Raw genomic sequence first — 19,339 nt, forward strand, 5'->3', positions numbered from 1 at the left:
TTTGATTAGAGTATTGAATCATTATTCATCTTATGAATGACAAAAATGTGTCTGTTCAGGGCCCGCTTGTTGTAAAATATCTTGCTATAAGCATTGCATTGATTGCACTGGTTTGGCGCAAGCATCGATCAATTCTCTCGTTTGAGTAGTGCTGCCTATGTCTAATATTTGCCTCCATCTACTCTTGGTCAGTATATTATTCTTGATGTCTTTTTGTTTGATATCGAGCGCATTATTCCTTCAGAACTCGTCTTTGAGTGCTTAACATGGCGTGTTTTCTTGTTTCGGCTTTGATGCCATTAGTCTATGTTGCCTCCCTTTTGAAAATTGAGCACTCTGAAGTATTCCTCAAGCAGCATCTGTCACAGACAATGGTGTAACACCAGCTTTTGCTCTCTAGGGGTTTGTCAATGCTGGAATGCATACTGTTATGATGAGCTGGTATATCTTAAAATGAGTTCTAGCGATAGGCTGCGTATACTAACAATATTGTTTCCCTTTCCAGTACAATGGACGCGTACCAACATTGCATGTTACTGAATCGTTGGTTTTTAAGACTTGCATTTAATTAATAACCAGTACTTGATATCTACTATGATGGAAGATAATAATGAATAATAGGGTTGGCAATCTAGATATGTTGTCCCCAAGAGCTTTTTTTTCTTCAGCCGGATCAAGACATGCCAATTGATGCCGCTATTTCAGACAAATAGCCCGAGGCTAACACACATCCATTGTCTTCAAATGTCCTCTTAATAGATGAAATAGGTTCTCAATCCATCCATATCATGCATTAATTTTACAAGATCAGCCATCAGTGCTATACATAGTAGGTTTATAATGGATACGAGCCTTTCAACTCTTTGGATGGTTTCCTGACCTACACTTCGTTTCAGTGGTAACCAACCTACGTTCAAACTGCTCCAGCTGCCGTCGGCCTTTGGCTAATATCGCAAAGTTGATGTAGCTAAAATGTTTAGAAGAACCTCGATTGCTAATTGATATAAACTTACTAATCATATGAAAGTTTATGCTTCGGATGGTTCTCTACCTTTGCTTCGCTTCGGTGAGAATCAATCTGCGTATCGGCAGCTCGCGTTACCGATTGTCCTTGCGTATCTTATCAAAATACAGTTACTTTCATTTTGACCCTCCACTTACACATGAAAATTCTTTATATTATCTGTGGATCTGACTTTTATGTGATGCTCTGCACCTATATATACGTGGCTACTTTATATACGGGTAAGCAGCATACTGGTATTTCCCCTTTTATTCCTTAGTATCCCTGATGCAACAAAAGCTGAGTGCATTTGAGCCGCGTTTCTCGCGTTTGAATCCGTTTTAGACCGCCAGAATAGCACCAAACAATTGTTCTCGCCTAGCACTTACTTCCTGATACTTTTACTCAACTTTTTGAGGACCAGAAAAACATGGTCAAAAATCGACCAAAAAGCATGAGGGATGCCTCATGGTTTTCATCGAATTTCAAACGATCGCGTTTTTCACCTCGAAAATGAAGGCTTTTTCTATGGTATGTATTAAATCAAAATGTTTCTCTCGACCCAAAGCAACATCTGAAACCACTTTTATCAGGTGTTCATATGCAAAATTTCGACATTTTGACCAAAAACCTCATTTCATATTTTACAAAATTGCTCAATAAGTTCAGTCAAAACATTCATTTTATTTGGTACCATTGGGAGCGCCTTGAAAAGCACTCCAAGAATGTATTAGGACGCATTGTATAATAAATACAATTTATATAGTCGAATACTACAAAATAGAATGAAGAAGTCGACAAAAGACGAGATTTGGCCAATCTTGAAGAGAAAAAAATAACTGAGCTTGAATAAGGTTTTGGCGGCGGCGGGCAGCGCTGCTGCTTGCTGATCCAAATGCCCTTTCTGATGATAATAATGATGATGACAATGATGATGACAATGATGATTGCGACGTTAACTAAAGAGGGGTCATCGAATGGAAAGAGCAGTTTCTCAGCCCGAACACTTTGTTGTTCTTGATAATTTTCTCTGTAAAGGTTTCTTTTGCAATGACAATATCTCAAAAACGTTGCAGTAGATCTTACACAAGTCCTGATTTACACATGGCCAGCTTTATGTCGCCAGCTCAAGGGCAACATCAGCAAATGGATACCTCCCCCCCTCCTGACTCTGATATAGCTATTAATTGATTGTTTAAAATCTAGTTTTATTACAGTATATACAACACTAGCCGATCTATCTCGCTACGCTCGATGACGGCGTCGCCCTGCGGGCTCTGGCCGAAGACATTTCAAATCAGAGATAATAAAAATTTGGTATATCAAGTAGGTTTTAAACAATGATTATATTCGATTCGAAGATTTTAAAACAAAAAATAGACTTGAAACTTGATTGAGACGACAGGAGTTGGGAGTTACAGACCAACTTTTTTTATACAGCATTTATATTATATAATACTTCTGGGTAGACAACATTCTCTGTCCGAGTCGCATTTTCTGGCAGTAGAATTGTCATACCATTTGCAGATGTTGCTCTCGAGATGGCAACATAGAGTTGGCCATGTGTGAAAACAGGACTCCTGAGGTCTACAGCGACTTTTCTAAGGGATTGCCCCTGAGACTTGTTGATTGTCATCGCAAAAGACACTTTTACAGGGAACTGTTTCCTAGTCAAAATAAATGGTAATGTACCAGGCAATGTTGATAATGTAAAGCGAGGAATCAACTCTACTGCACCTGACCCTCCGAGGATTTTCACCTTGAGGACATACTGTCCAATTTGCTGAATGATCAGCCTTGTACCATTGCACAAACCTCTTTCAGGGTTGAGGTTTCTCAAGAGCATTACAGGAAGACCTACTTTCAACTCCAAAACTGCTGGCGGCAGCCCTGAAGGCGAAAGGGTTTGCAAATACTCTGAGGGATAGGCTTGGGTCTCCGTGTTGGTCAGATCAGACTGAGCTGTGTCAGCAGAGTACAGAGTGACCTTTTCCCCAATCACGTTCTCCATCACCTTGCTGTTAATAGCATCAACGTTGACGTTCTTTGAACAGAGAATAGCTCTTTCCTTGAAGAAATCACTATTTTGCAGAGGACACTGCAGAACATGCTGAGGATAGATATCTTCAATGAACTGATCAAGATCAGTCATCTGCCTCAAAAAAGAGGGCAAAGCAATGCTGCCAATCATGGATGGTTCATACGACATTTTTCCTATCCAATCTGCAAATTGCCTATCTGTGTCATTGGAGTTGGCAAGTCTCATATTCTCAGTCAGGCTCAGCTTTTGTAATTTGGGCCATAATCTTGACGATTTCAGTGAGGCATTGACGATTTCAGGACGGCCACCTTGCCTAACAACAGGTGGAATTTGAGCAAAATCACCGCCAAGAACAACAGGAATACCACCAAAGGTAACTTCATCACCACGACTACAAATATCACGAAGTGTTCGATCAAAAGCTTCAAAGCAATATCGATGCTGCATTGGCACTTCATCCCAAATTATCAATGATGTCTCTCGAATGAGATCAGCAAGATCATCGTTTTTCTTGATTGCACACACAGACTGCTCGTGGATGTTGAGTGGAATGGCAAAGCGAGAGTGCGACGTACGCCCACCAGGAAGTAGCAAAGCAGCAATGCCAGAGGAGGCAACACAGAGAACAATTTTTCCTTGGCTTCTATAAAAGTGACAAAGAGTATTGTAAATGAAGGTTTTGCCAGTGCCAGCTGGACCTTGCAAAAAGAAATGTGAGCTATTGGTGTTGCTGTTGATGGAGGAGGTGATGGTATCAAATACGTGCTTCTGGGTAGCGTTCATTTGAGCGTACTTTTGCTGGTACGAAAAGGCTTCTTGATCTTGGAGATATGACATTTCATTGAGTATCAATGAATTGCGCTGTATGCCAGTCATTCTGCTTATCAAGCCATTCCAGTTGAAGAGAGGCAAAGGCAAATTGAACTGACCTAGAGATCTGTCTTGTGCACCAAGAGATGTTTGCAACAGATATAAGCCGTAATCAAGACTTCGCGTTCCATGGTAAAATTCAGCGTCAGGTTGCACGCTGAGCAGCAGCGAATACCCTTTTTGCACGATTGCATGCTCAAGATCATCACAGAAACTTTCACAGAATTGATCCCAAATCTGAACAGGCGATACCAATGAGTTGAACATGAGCGCAGAGACAAACATTGAACGCATTGCGTAGCCAGAGGCAAAGGTAGCAGCTTCTTCAAAGGCTCTGGTCCATTCTCCATCATCTTCGATCAAATGCAGCATCATACAGGCCTCGCGAAAGGTGGCGTACTCGTGATTATTGACAGTTCTCAGATGAGAAAACGACATGGCTCCTCTGACAACTGTGAGCAGCAGACGCAGATAATACCTCTCGCCGGCAGCAGGATTGCAGTAATACATGCGCCCAATTGACATTCTACTCGAAGACCTAGGCTTCCACTTTTTTGCATTCTGCTGCCAAGTCATATGTTCAGGGAACTCTTGATAAAGCAACGGTCGAAAACCGGGTTTGCCGTGATTTGCATGGTTGTAATGAAAGTAAGCCATCAAAGTAGAGCGACTCTCTCTCAATACTTTGTCAATTTTCTCCTGTGGCCATTGGGGATCAAAATAAACAGGTTGCTCGTTTTCAAGATGCACAGCAAGTGGAGTAACAGATGGGCTTTCCTCATGCATTGGGAATTCAAACAACCTCCATGCAGCTTCAACAGGACTAATATAACGGCCATTTAGATACTTGGCTACTTCGTTATTCTGAGTTGTTGCTGTGGTAGTGGCATTTGCTGTTTCAGTGGCTGTGGTGGTGGCTGTAGTTTTGAGCGTTGTCTGATCAGAGCCTTTGTAAATATACTTGTTGATGTACTTGATTGCCTGGACGCTACCACATACTTCGACATTTACATGGGCATTGTATTTTTTTGACAAATAAGGGTTGTATGGCACCACCCACTCATTCGTCATGTGGAAATCGCGGTAGACACCCAACTTGTCCTTGACGCGCACCTGATGAGAACGACCATCTCTTCTTCTTCTATAAGTAGGATAACCATCAGCACTGGTCACCGTTACTGGCTGGTAGTTTTTGGGAAATTTCTTTGAGCATACATCATTGCCAAAAGCATCTTGTACCATACACGGAGACTTTGAGTTTAGCTCGCCACATGGGCCATGCATCATATTGCGAGTGATGATTGCATGCAATTCAGGTTCTTCTTCAACATTTGGGATCTCAGCGCAAATGATCTGATCAATCCTCTCTGGCGTATCAAATCTATCTGTTTCTGCATCCAAAAACAATAGCATATGACCGTGAGGGAGACCACGCTTTTGATACTCAATAGTCCTTACAATGCCTTTATAACAGCCAAAGACCTTTCTGTCTTTCAAGTCTTTAAGCAGCTCTCGGTGCTTAAGGTTGAATACTCGAGCAACCAAGTCGGGGCGATCAGCGGCTGTTTGGCCTGGCAACAATTCATCTTGGATCTCCCTCCAGTTTGGGTTGGCAGTAAATGTGATGAATAACGTTGGCTTACCAAAGAATCTAGAGATAGCCATTGCATTTTGATATAGCTGCATCATGAATCGCGGTCCACCAGTGAAGCTACTGGGCAAGATGAACGTCTTTCCCACCTGTTCGAGGTCTGAGTCAGCAGCAGAGGTAGCATCAGCAAGTCCTTTATACACATCAGCGCGAAGATTCGTCTGATTGACTTTGATCCAGTTCAGTTTTGTTTGCTCACAGATTGCCCAGGCATCAATCACATATTGTTGAAATAGACGTCTTGACAAAAAAATGATCTTTGACTCGTTGTTTCTAACATGCAATCGAAATCTGTAGAACACGCCCTGGGTAAGTCGGCTATCTGACACTTGTTGTTGTTGTTGTTGCTCTGCTGGTGTCTCATCTTCTTCGCTCTCAATAATCATGGCATCAGCAGTTTGCGCTGACGATTGCAGTCTTTGGCCCCAATTCCACCCATATTCACCTCTAGGAAAAAGCAAAGCATAATGAAGAGGCATATATGCAGCATGCGTCTCATTGATACGCTTAAACTGGCCTTGAGCCCTGGCCGAGGAATTGCTACGATATGTGATCAAAATATCTCTGAAACTCCTGTCAGAACACTCGTTTGGAATGATGGCAGCAATCTCGTTGACAGTTGGCAGATTTTGAGTGCGTCTGTCCTGGCCAACAACCAATTCCATTTGCATCTGAGGACTGAGCCTGATGTGAGCATTCTCGCTAACACCATCTTGAGCTTGCCTCTCCTCTTCTTCTTTCAGGATTTCGTGAGCATGTTTGTAGATGCTTACAAATGGATTGCCACAAACTACAGGATCAGCAATCATTTCACTCAGTTGCTCAATGATCGTGTCGTCCAATCCTTGATTTCTGGGGTCTGCACAGCGAATCGCAGCGGCATACTCTGGGTCGTAAACGTACAGCTGGCTATACTTTGGCACATTGCTCAAATTTAGTGGTGCTTGCAAGTGATAGAGTTCCCCATGAACACGAACCGGCGTGATGCCGCCTCTCATCTCATTCTCTCTATCCCTTTGGAGCTGCTCAGGCGTAGCATCGGTGCCAAATGATGTAAATGCGAACAAAGTGTTGTATTGTCGCATGTGCTGCAAAAAATGAGAGGATCGAGGATGGCTTCCGTTGATCAAGCTATTTAAAGGCTCGGGAGGCTCTTGCAAAAGGGGCAAGACAGCTCTACCTTTTTTGCAGCAAGCATGAAAGCAGTTGTCGTTTACTCGCTGTTGAACAGCCCTCTCTGCGGCCCAATGCAAAGCTCCACATCCATCACATTGGTTGTCCATTCTGCCCAAATCTGAACGTTGTACTCTTCCAAGTTCTGATACAAACGCTGCAGGTGCTCTTGGTGTTCTTCGATTCGCCAATCTTCTTTGCCTGGCGTAATTTCGCGCTCGTTCCTGAATTTGAGTACAAACAAAATAAACCATTGCGTCTCAGGGTTTTATTAGGCGTTAAAAGCCATTTTACTTACTCGACATGAATCACATTTCCGATAAGCATAGTCTACTGGAAGAGCAGCTCTACAGGTCGTGCAGTGTCTTGTTTGAATAGTAGGAGGCATATTATTACGTACGTATAATAACAAAAAGCAATGTATCAAATTTTTTTTTTGGTGCCTTATATTCTTGGTGGAGGGGCTAAGCCCCCTCCCCCAAACCCCCTCCCCATTGCCGGCTTCGCCGGTGGTTATGCCCTCGTTTGTTCTGGCTTTTAATACTATTAAATTTTAAAAGGATATGATTGGCTTGTCTACTTTTTTTGAATGTTTTACAGTATATATATTAGATGCAAATGTCGGTGATAGTCGTATACATCCGTGCCATTTTTGCATAAACTCACTTCACAATCTATTTTGACATTATTCGATTGTTATTTACTGGAATTGCTTCAGTAAAGAGTATCAAAGCAATGCCCTCAATTGGGTTCTTGGCAGCATAAAGCATCTAGAGCCTGTCTTTCAGAACGAAAAAAGAGAGAGTGAGAGAGAGGGGAAAAGATTGACCTTGTACAAGATGCTATTGGATCAATCAGCCCCAGATCCCGCCTTTGAATCAACAATTCTTATCTGCTATCTTGTATCTTATTTTTTTACACACGCACATACACCTTCTTCATACATACAGCATTTTAGTGTTTAACAGAAAGACTAAAGCTTCGTGAGAAAAGCTGGATGTTTGTCATTTTTAATACAACACTTGACATGTATTTCCTTTTTCAACAAAAGGCTATGTCTTTTAATGAATTCTCATCGTTGAAAAGCAAATATCACAACACAAGGGAGTGCGTTGATTGTCAGTTATCTTTTTCCTTGTGACCCACGAGATTTACCGTAATCAAACATTATATATTGAGATCAAGTCGTTTTACAAATCGAGTTTATCGTTTACCCACATTGCCTTCCCTTATCCATCTTGTATACCCTTTGCGCTTTGGCTTACAAAACAAGCAATGAAAGCGTTTAGCTTGGATACCTTATGACTAAGCTGGCTCTATGACTAAGACCTGTATTTTAGTATGTTTTGCATCATAGCGCAGTAGGAGAGATGCATGCATTTAAGGCAGAATCTAGCAACTGTTACACATCGAGATCGTTGTAACATTGGCTTGCTCCCATTTTCTGAAAAGCAAAACACAATCTCCATGATATATCTAACACGGATTTGCAATGTCTGTTCAGCATCATTCACCAACATTCCATTTACCAAATGTTGATTTCCGAAGGCTCGCTTTAGCAGGTTTTTGCCAGTTTTTGTACTCCACAAGTTTTTAATTTTTTGTGGGAAAAAATACCTTGAAAAGAGTTCGAGTGGCACATGTGTATTTTTTACATATATACTTTCCGTTTACAAAGAGTCAAATGTGTCATAATGCTAAATTGACTGCAGTACGTTAGGTACCCTACCTTGGCTTACATTTACAATAGCTATGGCCACATTGGATTTCCCACGAATCAGCATTTGTACATTGATAGAGATTCAGCAAGGTATTACTCGAACTGAACCTCCAGTGTCATTCCAAGTTGCTAGACGCTATGATGACACTGTCTTATCAGCAACTCTCCAATGAATTCCGAAAACACCAAATCACCAAAACAAGTGAAATGAAAACTGATCTATTAGTCATGAAGGCAACCACATTTGGAAGATGCGTGAGAGATAATCGATCTGATTGGATAAGTGGCATTTTCTTGGACATTACTGCTCCTCTTTGCTCTTACTTTGATTGAAAGTGTGGGGGGGAGGGAAAATCCTCCATTTGGATCAAGTGACCCTCATCCAAGAGAGGCATACTGAATATGTAAATGGATTAGTACTACAGCATATTTGTCAGCGGGACAATATTATAGGGCAATGTCCTATTTTGATAAGATAGCTTTCAGGAACCTTAATACACAATGGTGCTTTTGCTTGGGTGGTTAAACAAGGACACGATGGTTTTCTTATCCTTTTTTGTGCATTTCTGGTAGAGGCGGAGTCCTGTAAATTAAGCAACATAATGATGATGAACAAATGGCATAGAAGATCTAAGCAAACATTGAAGCCGCGCATTAGTCTCTTTGGTATAAAAAGAAGGGCGATTCTCCCTTTGCTTCCACCTTCTCCTTTGTTAACTTGTCTTTTTCTCTTGTTATTTCATACTACTTTTTACTTGTCATCTAGTAAAAAGCTCCTTTTCTATATTCCCAATCTTTTTTCGAAAATTCCGTCACCCCGCACTTTAATCATTATATGGTTGGCATGGACCGTAACCTAAGCATCAATGAAGTAAACGAAACTGGTGAAAACAGACCTCAGTTTCAAACTGAGGAAGAATTATTACATTCTATGGGCTATAAGCAGGTACAGCAGCAGCACGCACGCACACACTCGTAGACGGCAGAATTTAACATTTGAACAACAGGAAATGAATAAAACCATGTCAACTGTTTCTAACTTTGCAATTGCATTTGGCTGTTGCTCCATCTTATCAGGTCTCACTCCTCTTTGGGGTGATGCCATGCTTGCTGCTGGATCAATTGCTGTCATCTGGGGCTGGATCCTCGTATCAGTCTTTACATTCGGCGTTGGTCTCTCTCTGGCTGAGATTTGTTCTGCCTATCCCATTACTGGTGGTCTCTACATTTGGGTATCCAAATTGGCCCCCCCTGAGTGGGTCCCTATCATGTGTTGGTTGACTGGCTGGTGTAACTGGCTTGGTTTGGTAAATATGGCTACAACATCTATTCGATTCAAAACCTTATTCTAATCTTTTATTTGTAATACAGACTGGTACGTCGTATTCCATCATTTCTTAGATCATCTTGTATCATGTCAAATTAATCCATTTCTATGTAGTTGCCATCACTTCAGCTGATCTTGGCCTTTCTCAATTCATTGCTTCCATCATCAACATTAGCGACCCCAACAACAGCCCCAGCATTTACTGGCAATACGGCATCTTTGTTGTCATTGCTGTCGTTCATGGCATCATCAACTCTGTCAGTGTCAAATACAACGGCTTTTTCAACCAAACATCACTCTACTGGCATCTGATCGGTACGCTTCTCATTGTCATTGTCGCATTAGTCTTGACTCCCAACAAGCCTAGCGCCCAATGGGTGTTCACTCACTTCCAAAACGAAACCGGCTTTTCTTCTGGAGGCTATGCTTTCTTGATTGGCCTCTTACAATCTCAATATACCCTTTCTGGTTTTGACAGTGCTGCTCACATGTCTGACGAAACTCGTGACGCTGGCCGTAGCGCTCCTCGTGGTATCCTCTATGCTATCGGTACTGCTGCTATTGTTGGTTTCGTCTTCCTGGTCTCTGTCAACTTCTGTGTCCAAGACTATCAAGCTCAAATTGTCGATACACAAATTAGTCCTGCCATGACTCAAGTCTTTTTGGATGGCGTTGGCTACAAGTGGACCGTTGTGTTCACTACCATTATCATGGGCGCCATGTTCTTCTCCGGCTCTGCTTTGACTTTAGGCAGCTCAAGAATGATTTATGCCTTTGCTCGTGATGGTGCTACACCTTTCTCCAAGTACCTTGCTACTATCAACTTGAAGACTCAAACTCCTATCTGGGCTGTCTGGTTCAATGTTGTCTTTGCCATGATTGTTGGTTTGCTCTACATTATCAACGAAACTGCATTCAATGCTATTGTCTCTGTCAACACCATCGCTTCATCTATGGCTTACTTTATCCCCATTGCTCTCAAATTGACTGTTGCTAGAAAGGTCTTTGTTCGCGGCCCTTTTCATTTAGGTCCCTTCTCGGATGCCGTTAACGTCATTAGTTTGTGCTGGATTTTGCTGACATCTGTTCTGTTTGTCTGTCCTACTCAATATCCTGTAACACCTGATAACATGAATTATGCTATTGTTGTCTTTTCCGGTGTCATTGGTGCCTCTGTCCTCTACTATTATGCTCGTGCCAACAAGTTCTTCAAAGGTCCTGGCAAGAGCCTCGAATATGATCCTCAATTGGATGGCCTTCCTGTGGAAACTGCTGTTGACGATGTCAAGAAGCAAGATTGTAACCAAGAATTTGACAGCTCCAGTCAAAGTAGCAATAGCGACAATGAAGGCAACAAGAAATATCAAGTTAACGAAGTTGAGCGTATTTAAATGGACTCCATACCCTTACATTATCTACTTGGAGCTGAAGCATTCTTTGAAAAGAATGCTTTAGTCTAACTTATTATTAATATAACTATCCCTCCTAAATTAACGTTTGTCCTCATTCTTTCTAATAAACCTCCTGTATTTGTATATAATACCCAAGCATCTACTTGCCATAGACTTCTGTTTGTATTGTATAATAGCGTGAAGAGCCACGTTTGGCCTCTAAATCGCATGGTATGATCATTTACAGGCGTGATTCGATCGAGTGTTACGATTTTTGCATGAAAAGGAGTTTCTATTAGCTAGATTCCCATTCATGTTCTAGAAACCTGCAAAGCAGATGTATGTTTGTCCCTTGAAGAGTTTTGCTATTTATATCAAAGCTTTTAATAGCCAGTATCTATAGTAAAACAATTGATTTACACTTGAATTTACTTGTCTTAAAACCCTCTTTATCCTTGAACTCCTCTCCTCAGGCATAAATACCTTGAAAGCCTTGATGATTTTACAAGTCGATGCGCTCTTAACTGAACCAGCATTGGATGGAGACATTTGCTTAGTAGTATATAGAGTGCAAACAAGACCAGAAGTCAAAAAAAAAGGCTACTACCATCAAATGGTAGTGGAATTCAGCATTAACGCAACTATATTTCATGAAAACGAGCTTTGACTATAGAAGATCAAAGAAAATCTCGCCAACGTATGTAAAAGATGAATGACGAGTGATAAATAGTTTAGCTCATGTGTATTTCAATATTATTTCTTTGGAGCACCTAAATGCTGGGTGGTACTTCCCTCTTTTGCTTGTAAACATTCGGCATAAGGTATGCAGAACATTCCATCTTTGAATTTGGTGATTATATTTGAGCTTTTTTTTTACATATACCATCTTGGGCTATTTATCTGATACATCACTATACAAAAAGCTTGTGTGAGATGATTTTGAGTCCATGAAATGGCTCTTACTGCTTTTGATACCGTGCTAGTGAAACCGAAACAATCAGAGATCCTTGAAACGATATAGACTCAAACTTACTTGACTGTTTGCAGTTGACATCATATGGAGTATGATTTCATCATTGAAGCAATATCATAGTCGATTATGCCCCTGGTAAGGCCCAAAGGCACCAAACATTGGCATTTACTATTACGTTTTCGATGATTTCGAATCAATCTGATATTCAATGTATACATGAATTTTCAATTGCACCTCCAATCGCTAGAGCAGAAGTAGATGATGTGCTTTAGCATCTAAAATGACAATAGTGCATGTCAACAGATACTATACTGTAGCTTGGTTTTGTATCATTGCGAAAGGGAAATCCTGTCACTATAGACCTATACATCTTTTTGTAAGGACATTTGTAGCACAATTTGCCCAGGAACAGGCAATATAAAAGATTTACAGTAGAAAAAGTGTACAACGTGTATCATTCATAATTAGGCATGTATCACAATCAAGAAAAAAGTTTTCAGTTTGTTTGTTCAATCCTTCCGAGAAAAGAGGGAATTACATTTTTTTTTATTATTAAAGATTTTTTTTTTTGAAATGTGATAATGAGAAAGTGTTGAACGGTATAAGTTATATAAAAGAAAAAAAAATGAAACATAAGACATAATATGGATAGAAGAAATATTATTCAGGAAAAAAAATATATAGAAAAATACTAAAAGAGAACTTTTGTTTAAAAAGATACCCTGTGAAGGTATGTGTTGAACATATACAAAGGCTGATTGTTGAAGGAAAAGCCCATTAAAAAGAAGAAAATATACAGAAATAAAGATGCTAGAAAAAAAAGAAAAAAAAAAGAACTCTACTCCTGTTGAGGGACCAAGATGGAACGCAAAATGGCGCAACGACGCTCAAGCATACCCAAGAAACCATGCATTTGTTGAGTATTCATACGGCCAAGCAACGTCTTGAAACGTGTATCATCAATCTCTGCCCATTCTTTGGATTGCACAGCAACAGAAGTGGGAGGAGTAGGTGGCATAGCAGCAGCAGGAGTAGCAGGGAATAAAGCCGGTGTCTCATTAGCGGTATGAGCAATCTTGTTTGGACGTTGGTCTTCTAAATCATCTTGGCTAATAGAGCTATCACGAGGACGCTTGTTATTAGTGGGAGATGCAGCAACAACGCCATCTTGGATAAAGTTACAGGCATTGCAAAGGGCTTCACTGCTTTCACTCTTTCTCCAGAGAGCTACATTGGTCTGGTGGCAGCCGTTGCATTGCTGTTGTTGTTGCTGGTTAGAATGATGGCTGAGAATAGGACGAAGCAAATTGGCAGCGACTTCAGCAGCGGCAGAGGCAGAAACAGCAACAGGGGAGACATTAGTGGTAGGTGAGTTAATGGGAGATGCCACAATGGAGGCAGTGGCAGTGGTAGGAGAGGCCTGTTTGGAGGTTTGCTGCTTTTGGCGCACATGGAGAGGACGATGGGTACCATATTGCTTGTAATATAAACCGCAGGCATTACAAAGAGAGTGAGCTCTATCAGGAGTGCGACGCCAGAGCGGAGTCTTGGTGACATGGCAGTTATGGCACTCTAGCTGACGAGGAGGTCTATGAGCTTTGGGCTTGTTTGGGGTAGTAGTTGTTGCGGAAATAGTGGAAGGTGTAAGAGCGGGAGCAACTACAGCAGCATCATTGACATTAGAACTATTCTTGCCATCATCTTCAAATTGAACAAATTGATCAAAGCTTTCCAGGTTGTTGTTCGAGTCGTTTTGTTGGTACATGGCAGCAAGTGACTGAAGCACAGAGATGGGGAGGTTTTGCAATACAGTGGGATCAATTGAGAGATGGTTGTTGGACAATAATTCAGGGCTGTCAAGTGAATCATTTGATGAAGCTGGAGAGGGGAAGTTGGTCTCAATGACAGGTGAAATTTGCTGTTGATTATGATCTTGCAAGAAATTTGACAAAAGGTGATCTTTTCCAAAGATGTCAGAAGAAGATAAGAGCAAATAGTCGTTTGATTCAGTCATTTTGAATGTGATAGTTATCAGGGAAAAAAAAGAAAAAAATATAAAATAAAAACGTTACTGGGTTGAAGAGTAAACGTTTATATAAAAACAAAAATGGATTTTTAGTTTTAGAGGGTTTTGGAGAAGGGGGGAGGGGTTTTTCTTGTTTTTCAGTTAAACGCGTCTACCAATCTTCTAGTTGAAAATCAAATATTTTTATATACAAGAAAAGAAAAAGGAAAAGAACATGAAATAGCTTCCTTTGTATTTATACCCTTCTTGAACCCAGGCCACCGCTGCTGGGGGTTAAAACAGAAAGTGACACCTGACATTAAGATGCCGCGTTATGACTCTTACAACCCTCTTCCTACATGTTATGTTTCTTGCAATTTTTTAATGTATAGAACAAGATTAAATATATAGAACCTTTGCCATAAACATCATGTGAGTAACTACCCGGCGGGCACAGATTAACGGATAATATAAAGTTGTTATTTGGGTTTAGTGTTACAGACACTTGTTCCTATGCTAAAAAAGCACTGTTTGTGAAAAAAAAACATTTACAGTTTGTATATTCACATTTCTAATGAGTCACAAGCATTTAAGGGGAAATGATTCGTAACCTTACAACAGCGACACCGTGTGTCTTTAGCGCTGGTATATCTATCATTGGGGGCTGCTATTCAATCCATCAGAACAGGATGAGTTATGCTTACTCTCTCTCACATCCACCTTATCGAGCCAATCGTAACAGTTCTGATAATCAAAACGAAGGGGAAACATCCTAATTCGTACACATCATAGTTGCACAAATCATTAGAAGGGATAGCCGAATGCTGATTCTAACCTCACTCGATTCAGTACATGTAGTAAAGAAGACTTAGATTACCCCCAATGCCTACTCGAACATTTGAAAGGAAATCAATTGCGAACATAAGTTACTGTTGAGACGTTTGATCTGTATGACTGAAAGTTGTGCGGCTCAAATGAGGAATATGGCAACTTTTAAACTTTTCCAAGTGTGTTACTATCCTACATTTACGTTCTCGGGATAAAGTTGATCTCTTCTTTGCAAACATCCAATTTGTGCTAAGGTTACATGCACGGGCGTAAACCCCTTTTCTCCTGTATTCGATATTGCTGTCATTGTGAATCATATAAAGACAAAACCTACCATCTTTTCAGCACATAGATAATCCTATGGGATTGTCCTAAATGTAGAAATATGTTGATTTGATATTGGTATATATGCTATAGTTCTTTATATATCGCGGTGCCCAATTCACATCTCCTTTTCAATAAGCGGAGAGAATTTCCACTGTCGATGATTGCTCATCTAGCATACAGCGAAAGAAACGGTGCTAGGCAATTTGGTGATAGATGCTTGTATGGAATAACGAAACATCCCTCACCAAATCTATTGACAAAATGAGACACTCTTTGTCTCGCCCAAATCACAAGCTACTCTAAAATGGTCTTAATAGAATGGATGTACAAAGATTAGCAAATCATTACTAGTTACGTTTTTTCTTGTGCCAATTAGCTTGACAAATGTTGATTCTTGTAAAATTAAGGTTCTTGTCTGTTGCTATCAAGTGGGCAAGCCGTCTTTCAATAGCCGATTCCCGCGCTATTATCGTTCATTATCACAATCAACGCAAAAATATACAACATTACCTCGGATGTCTCTATATAGACGGCAAAATAGTGTACACCAATACTCACTTTCATAAATAAGCAAGATCTTCAGGGATGATGTTAAGTCATTTCAGAGCGTATAGATCTGTTTGATCCATCATAGTGCTGGATTCACTAACTGGAACGCATCGCAATGAATGATGTATCATAGAAGCAAAAGTGGGGCACAAAACAGTGAATATGTATTCAATAGGCGACCACATCAGATATAGAGCATGGTATATATTTTACTAATAAAGAGAGATGGCTGTAAGTGTGTCCATGAAACGAAAAGATGAGGAAAGGAGGAAAGGAAAAGTAAAAAGAGGGTTTTTATATGACATTTCTTCTTCAAACTTTCTTTTTCTTGAAATAACATCATTTTGATGATCTTTTTAGATGAAGGCACATCTCAGATGAGATTTTGGGAGAAAACACACACCATCAGCGTGAGACTTTGCGTGTATATTTTATTGGTTGAATATATGGTGTCTAATGTCGTTACGATGGTTCGTATGTGCCTGTTGTGTATTTGCAGCAAGGACATGAGACAGGGTAATTCAATAACTTTCATGACGATGGATAATATTGCTCGAACTATATGACATTTTGCAAGCTATCGTATCGAGAAATCATAATCAGAATTGGGATGGATGTTGCTTTGCTCACACTTTATGGTCCTCGAGTTACTACAAGCTACGCAGGCAACAAAACCAGTGTGAATTTTATACCATCTAGTGTACCTACTACTTATGTGGTTTTCTCATTTCTCGCGTTCAATGATGCCCAGAAACACAATACTATTTGGCATTAGTATACAGAAGATAAACGTTTCGAAATTCATCAGTTTTACGTATTAGACAATGAGGTTTTGGACGAACATATTTCTTATTCATATTTGGTCAAGGCATTGTTCTGATTTATGGAGTGGCACAAATGGAGCACTTGCCTTGAATGCACTCAAAGAGCTTTCAGTTAGTAGTGATTCCTTAAAGGTGAACGAAGTTGCATGACAACCGCCATTTGGGTCCGGCTGAACATGTATACTATGTTGATGAAATGGATACTGCTCTGCTAATGTTGTGTGGATGGTATATTTGAGAGTGCTATTTGTACATCCTGAAGATATGCCTGTTACATTCTTGCTGCAGTGCTGTATTTTATAGATGTAAATAAATAGTTAGCGAAACCTTATTGATGGAAACATGTGGTAATAGTGCATTGTATGGGTCCATGAGCCCCTCGTTGCGGATTTAATTTTCCTATTCAATTGTTGATCCACTGATAAACCAAAGCCCTTCGTTTTAGCATTTGTTTTGCAGTTTCGGCTCTCCCTTAAGATTTCAAGATATGATTCTGTATAATACCAGAGTATGAACATCAAGAAGCAACAACATCCTCGGATTATTCGAGACCTAAGCACATATCGTGTAACAATGCGTTTCAACAGGATTTTGTGTCCAGAGGTGGACACACAATTGTAATCCGCGCAGACGGAAGACAACGAAATGAATGGTAGCAATAAATGCAGTTTATTAATAATCAATGAAACTACAAATCGATATACGGATATGTACAATTCTATATATGTATATAATTTTGGTGGCCAATGCAAAAGATTAAACAAAGGAAAGATCACAGTGCTTGAGCGACATGGAGTTTTCAAGTAACCAAGATTCACGTTCTTTTGACGCAATGCGCACTTGACCCGTGCAGATTAATTTCTTTAAATGTACACACTTGCTCAGTGCTTCCAAGGAGGTGGACGTAATTGTATTAGACTGTATTATGTATTTAGGTAGTGTTACAATCAAGTTTTCAATTAAAGGACAGTGTTCTGTGATGGCTAGTATTGCTGTGTCAGACATATAGCCAGAGCCTTGAGATACAAATGAGCGTAGATTAGGAATAAAAGGGGCAATTTGGCTGACCAGAGTATCTGTCAAGTAGCAATCCAGGAAGGAGACTTTTTTCAATCTATGATACTTCTTCTTTTCACCGATCAGTTGTGTAGCAAACCCGATTGTGATCTCTGCTGAACAATTGAAGAATTCTATTTCTTCAATTCTGTCACAAGATATCAAATGTAGTAGTTCCATAGATGCTGCTGGTGTGGCCTGCACGTTATGTAATATTAAGCGTCTTAATAATGTCTGTTGTCTGGAGATCAACAATGAATCAAGCACACGTTGAATGCCATCAAGTGCCAAATCTAATCCAATTAACCAAGCAGAATAAGGATATATAGTCTGTGCTTTATTCAAGGTATATATCCATTTCTCTAGTTTTGCCACAGACGTAAATCTTGGTGTATGCCACAGCTGTTTGATACAGATGTATGATATGCATTTCGATGTTAATCCTAATTCAAGCTGCGACTGTTGGTCTAGATATTTGATGACCTGAATCAAGACATCTGTAGGCAGATTTTCGAGGTTCAGGTTACCAGACATTTTCAAATCAAATGAGTATGAGAGAGGGAAAGGGAGAAGGGGAAAGAAGAGGAGAGGAGCGATAGAGATTAGAAACCAACAGCTTAAATGTGTGAAAAAATGAAATAGCGTTAATTGCCTTTTTACTTGGTGATGCCCGTTATTTTGGATTTCACCTCATACAGCTATAATCAAGTCGGTCGTGTCTCCAGGGTTTTCATCGACGAGAAATAACAAGAATTACAATGTAACAGAATCGAAAACAGAAATAATATTGCCCTCTTTGATTGCTATACTTGCGAAGCTCTATATTTCATTCTTCCATGATTCGTCTTATATAGCTTACTATCAATCCACCGTTAAAAAATTTCATATATATATATGCCACATTTTATTGAAAAAATTAGTACGATAATTTTATCTTTTCAAAATACATGGAATGAAATAGATGGTCGTTACTCATCTTGACCAAGTAAACATTTCATCATCATTGGTCACTATGTAATTTCATAACAGCTTTTCATTTTTGTTCTTGAGAAAGAATCTGAAAAAGGCTAAAATCCAGATTGCACTACGTACCTTTGTGTGTCGTTGCAGTTTGTCTTACCATTTCATTTTTTATATCTGCAATTTCATGTCAAAAGAATAAAATAAGCTGGGAAAATTTATTCAATTGAAGCACATTATGTTATGTGTGCAAAACAGTTTATCTGGCAACAACAATGTAGGATGAATGCTTCAATTATAAATGTGGTACTCCATGTACAGCTGAGACATATGTTATACTACTTTGCACATTTGAGGATTTCCATCAGAAATGAAGAATGTGATTCAATTCTGTCAACATCTTTTAATATATATGAACAGATTGAATGGGGCCATCTTTGGCTTGCAAAATATTAGACCAAACGCCTTGATGCTATATCAGCTAGTGGTATGTGGTTATTGTACGAACACTATCTCTTTTAATGCAATCCCACCTCTACAGAAAAGCCTTATTACGAAGTCGTCAATTCTAGAACCAAAATAATGGATTGCTCTTGCCATTTCAAGGCTAAACACTTTCAATGCAAAACAAAAACAAAAAA

At 39.8% G+C, this 19,339-nt stretch overlaps 3 protein-coding genes across 3 annotated transcripts; 1 reads left to right on the forward strand and 2 right to left on the reverse strand.

Moving 5' to 3' along the window:
* Positions 1-2,435: 2,435 nt before the first annotated feature.
* Positions 2,436-6,992, reverse strand: ATC70_003712 (uncharacterized protein; the record flags this gene model as incomplete). Its single annotated transcript, XM_064823067.1, has 1 exon — positions 2,436-6,992. The coding sequence occupies one exon, from the start codon at positions 6,990-6,992 to the stop codon at positions 2,436-2,438; it is 4,557 nt and encodes a 1,518-aa protein (XP_064679667.1).
* Positions 6,993-9,293: 2,301 nt separating this feature from the next.
* On the forward strand, positions 9,294-11,176 carry GTS1_2 (Protein gts1; the record flags this gene model as incomplete). The annotated part of the gene is made up of 3 exons (XM_064823068.1): positions 9,294-9,404; positions 9,466-9,765; positions 9,860-11,176. The coding sequence occupies 3 exons, from the start codon at positions 9,294-9,296 to the stop codon at positions 11,174-11,176; spliced, it is 1,728 nt and encodes a 575-aa protein (XP_064679668.1).
* A 1,811-nt stretch (positions 11,177-12,987) lies between these two features.
* Positions 12,988-14,163, reverse strand: ATC70_003714 (uncharacterized protein; the record flags this gene model as incomplete). The annotated part of the gene is made up of 1 exon (XM_064823069.1): positions 12,988-14,163. One exon carries the CDS (start codon positions 14,161-14,163, stop codon positions 12,988-12,990), a length of 1,176 nt encoding a protein of 391 aa, XP_064679669.1.
* Positions 14,164-19,339: the final 5,176 nt, after the last annotated feature.

Source organism: Mucor velutinosus (genome assembly GCF_035048745.1).
Source record: "Mucor velutinosus strain NIH1002 chromosome Unknown tig00000165, whole genome shotgun sequence".
In the NCBI taxonomy this organism is placed as follows: domain Eukaryota; kingdom Fungi; phylum Mucoromycota; class Mucoromycetes; order Mucorales; family Mucoraceae; genus Mucor; species Mucor velutinosus.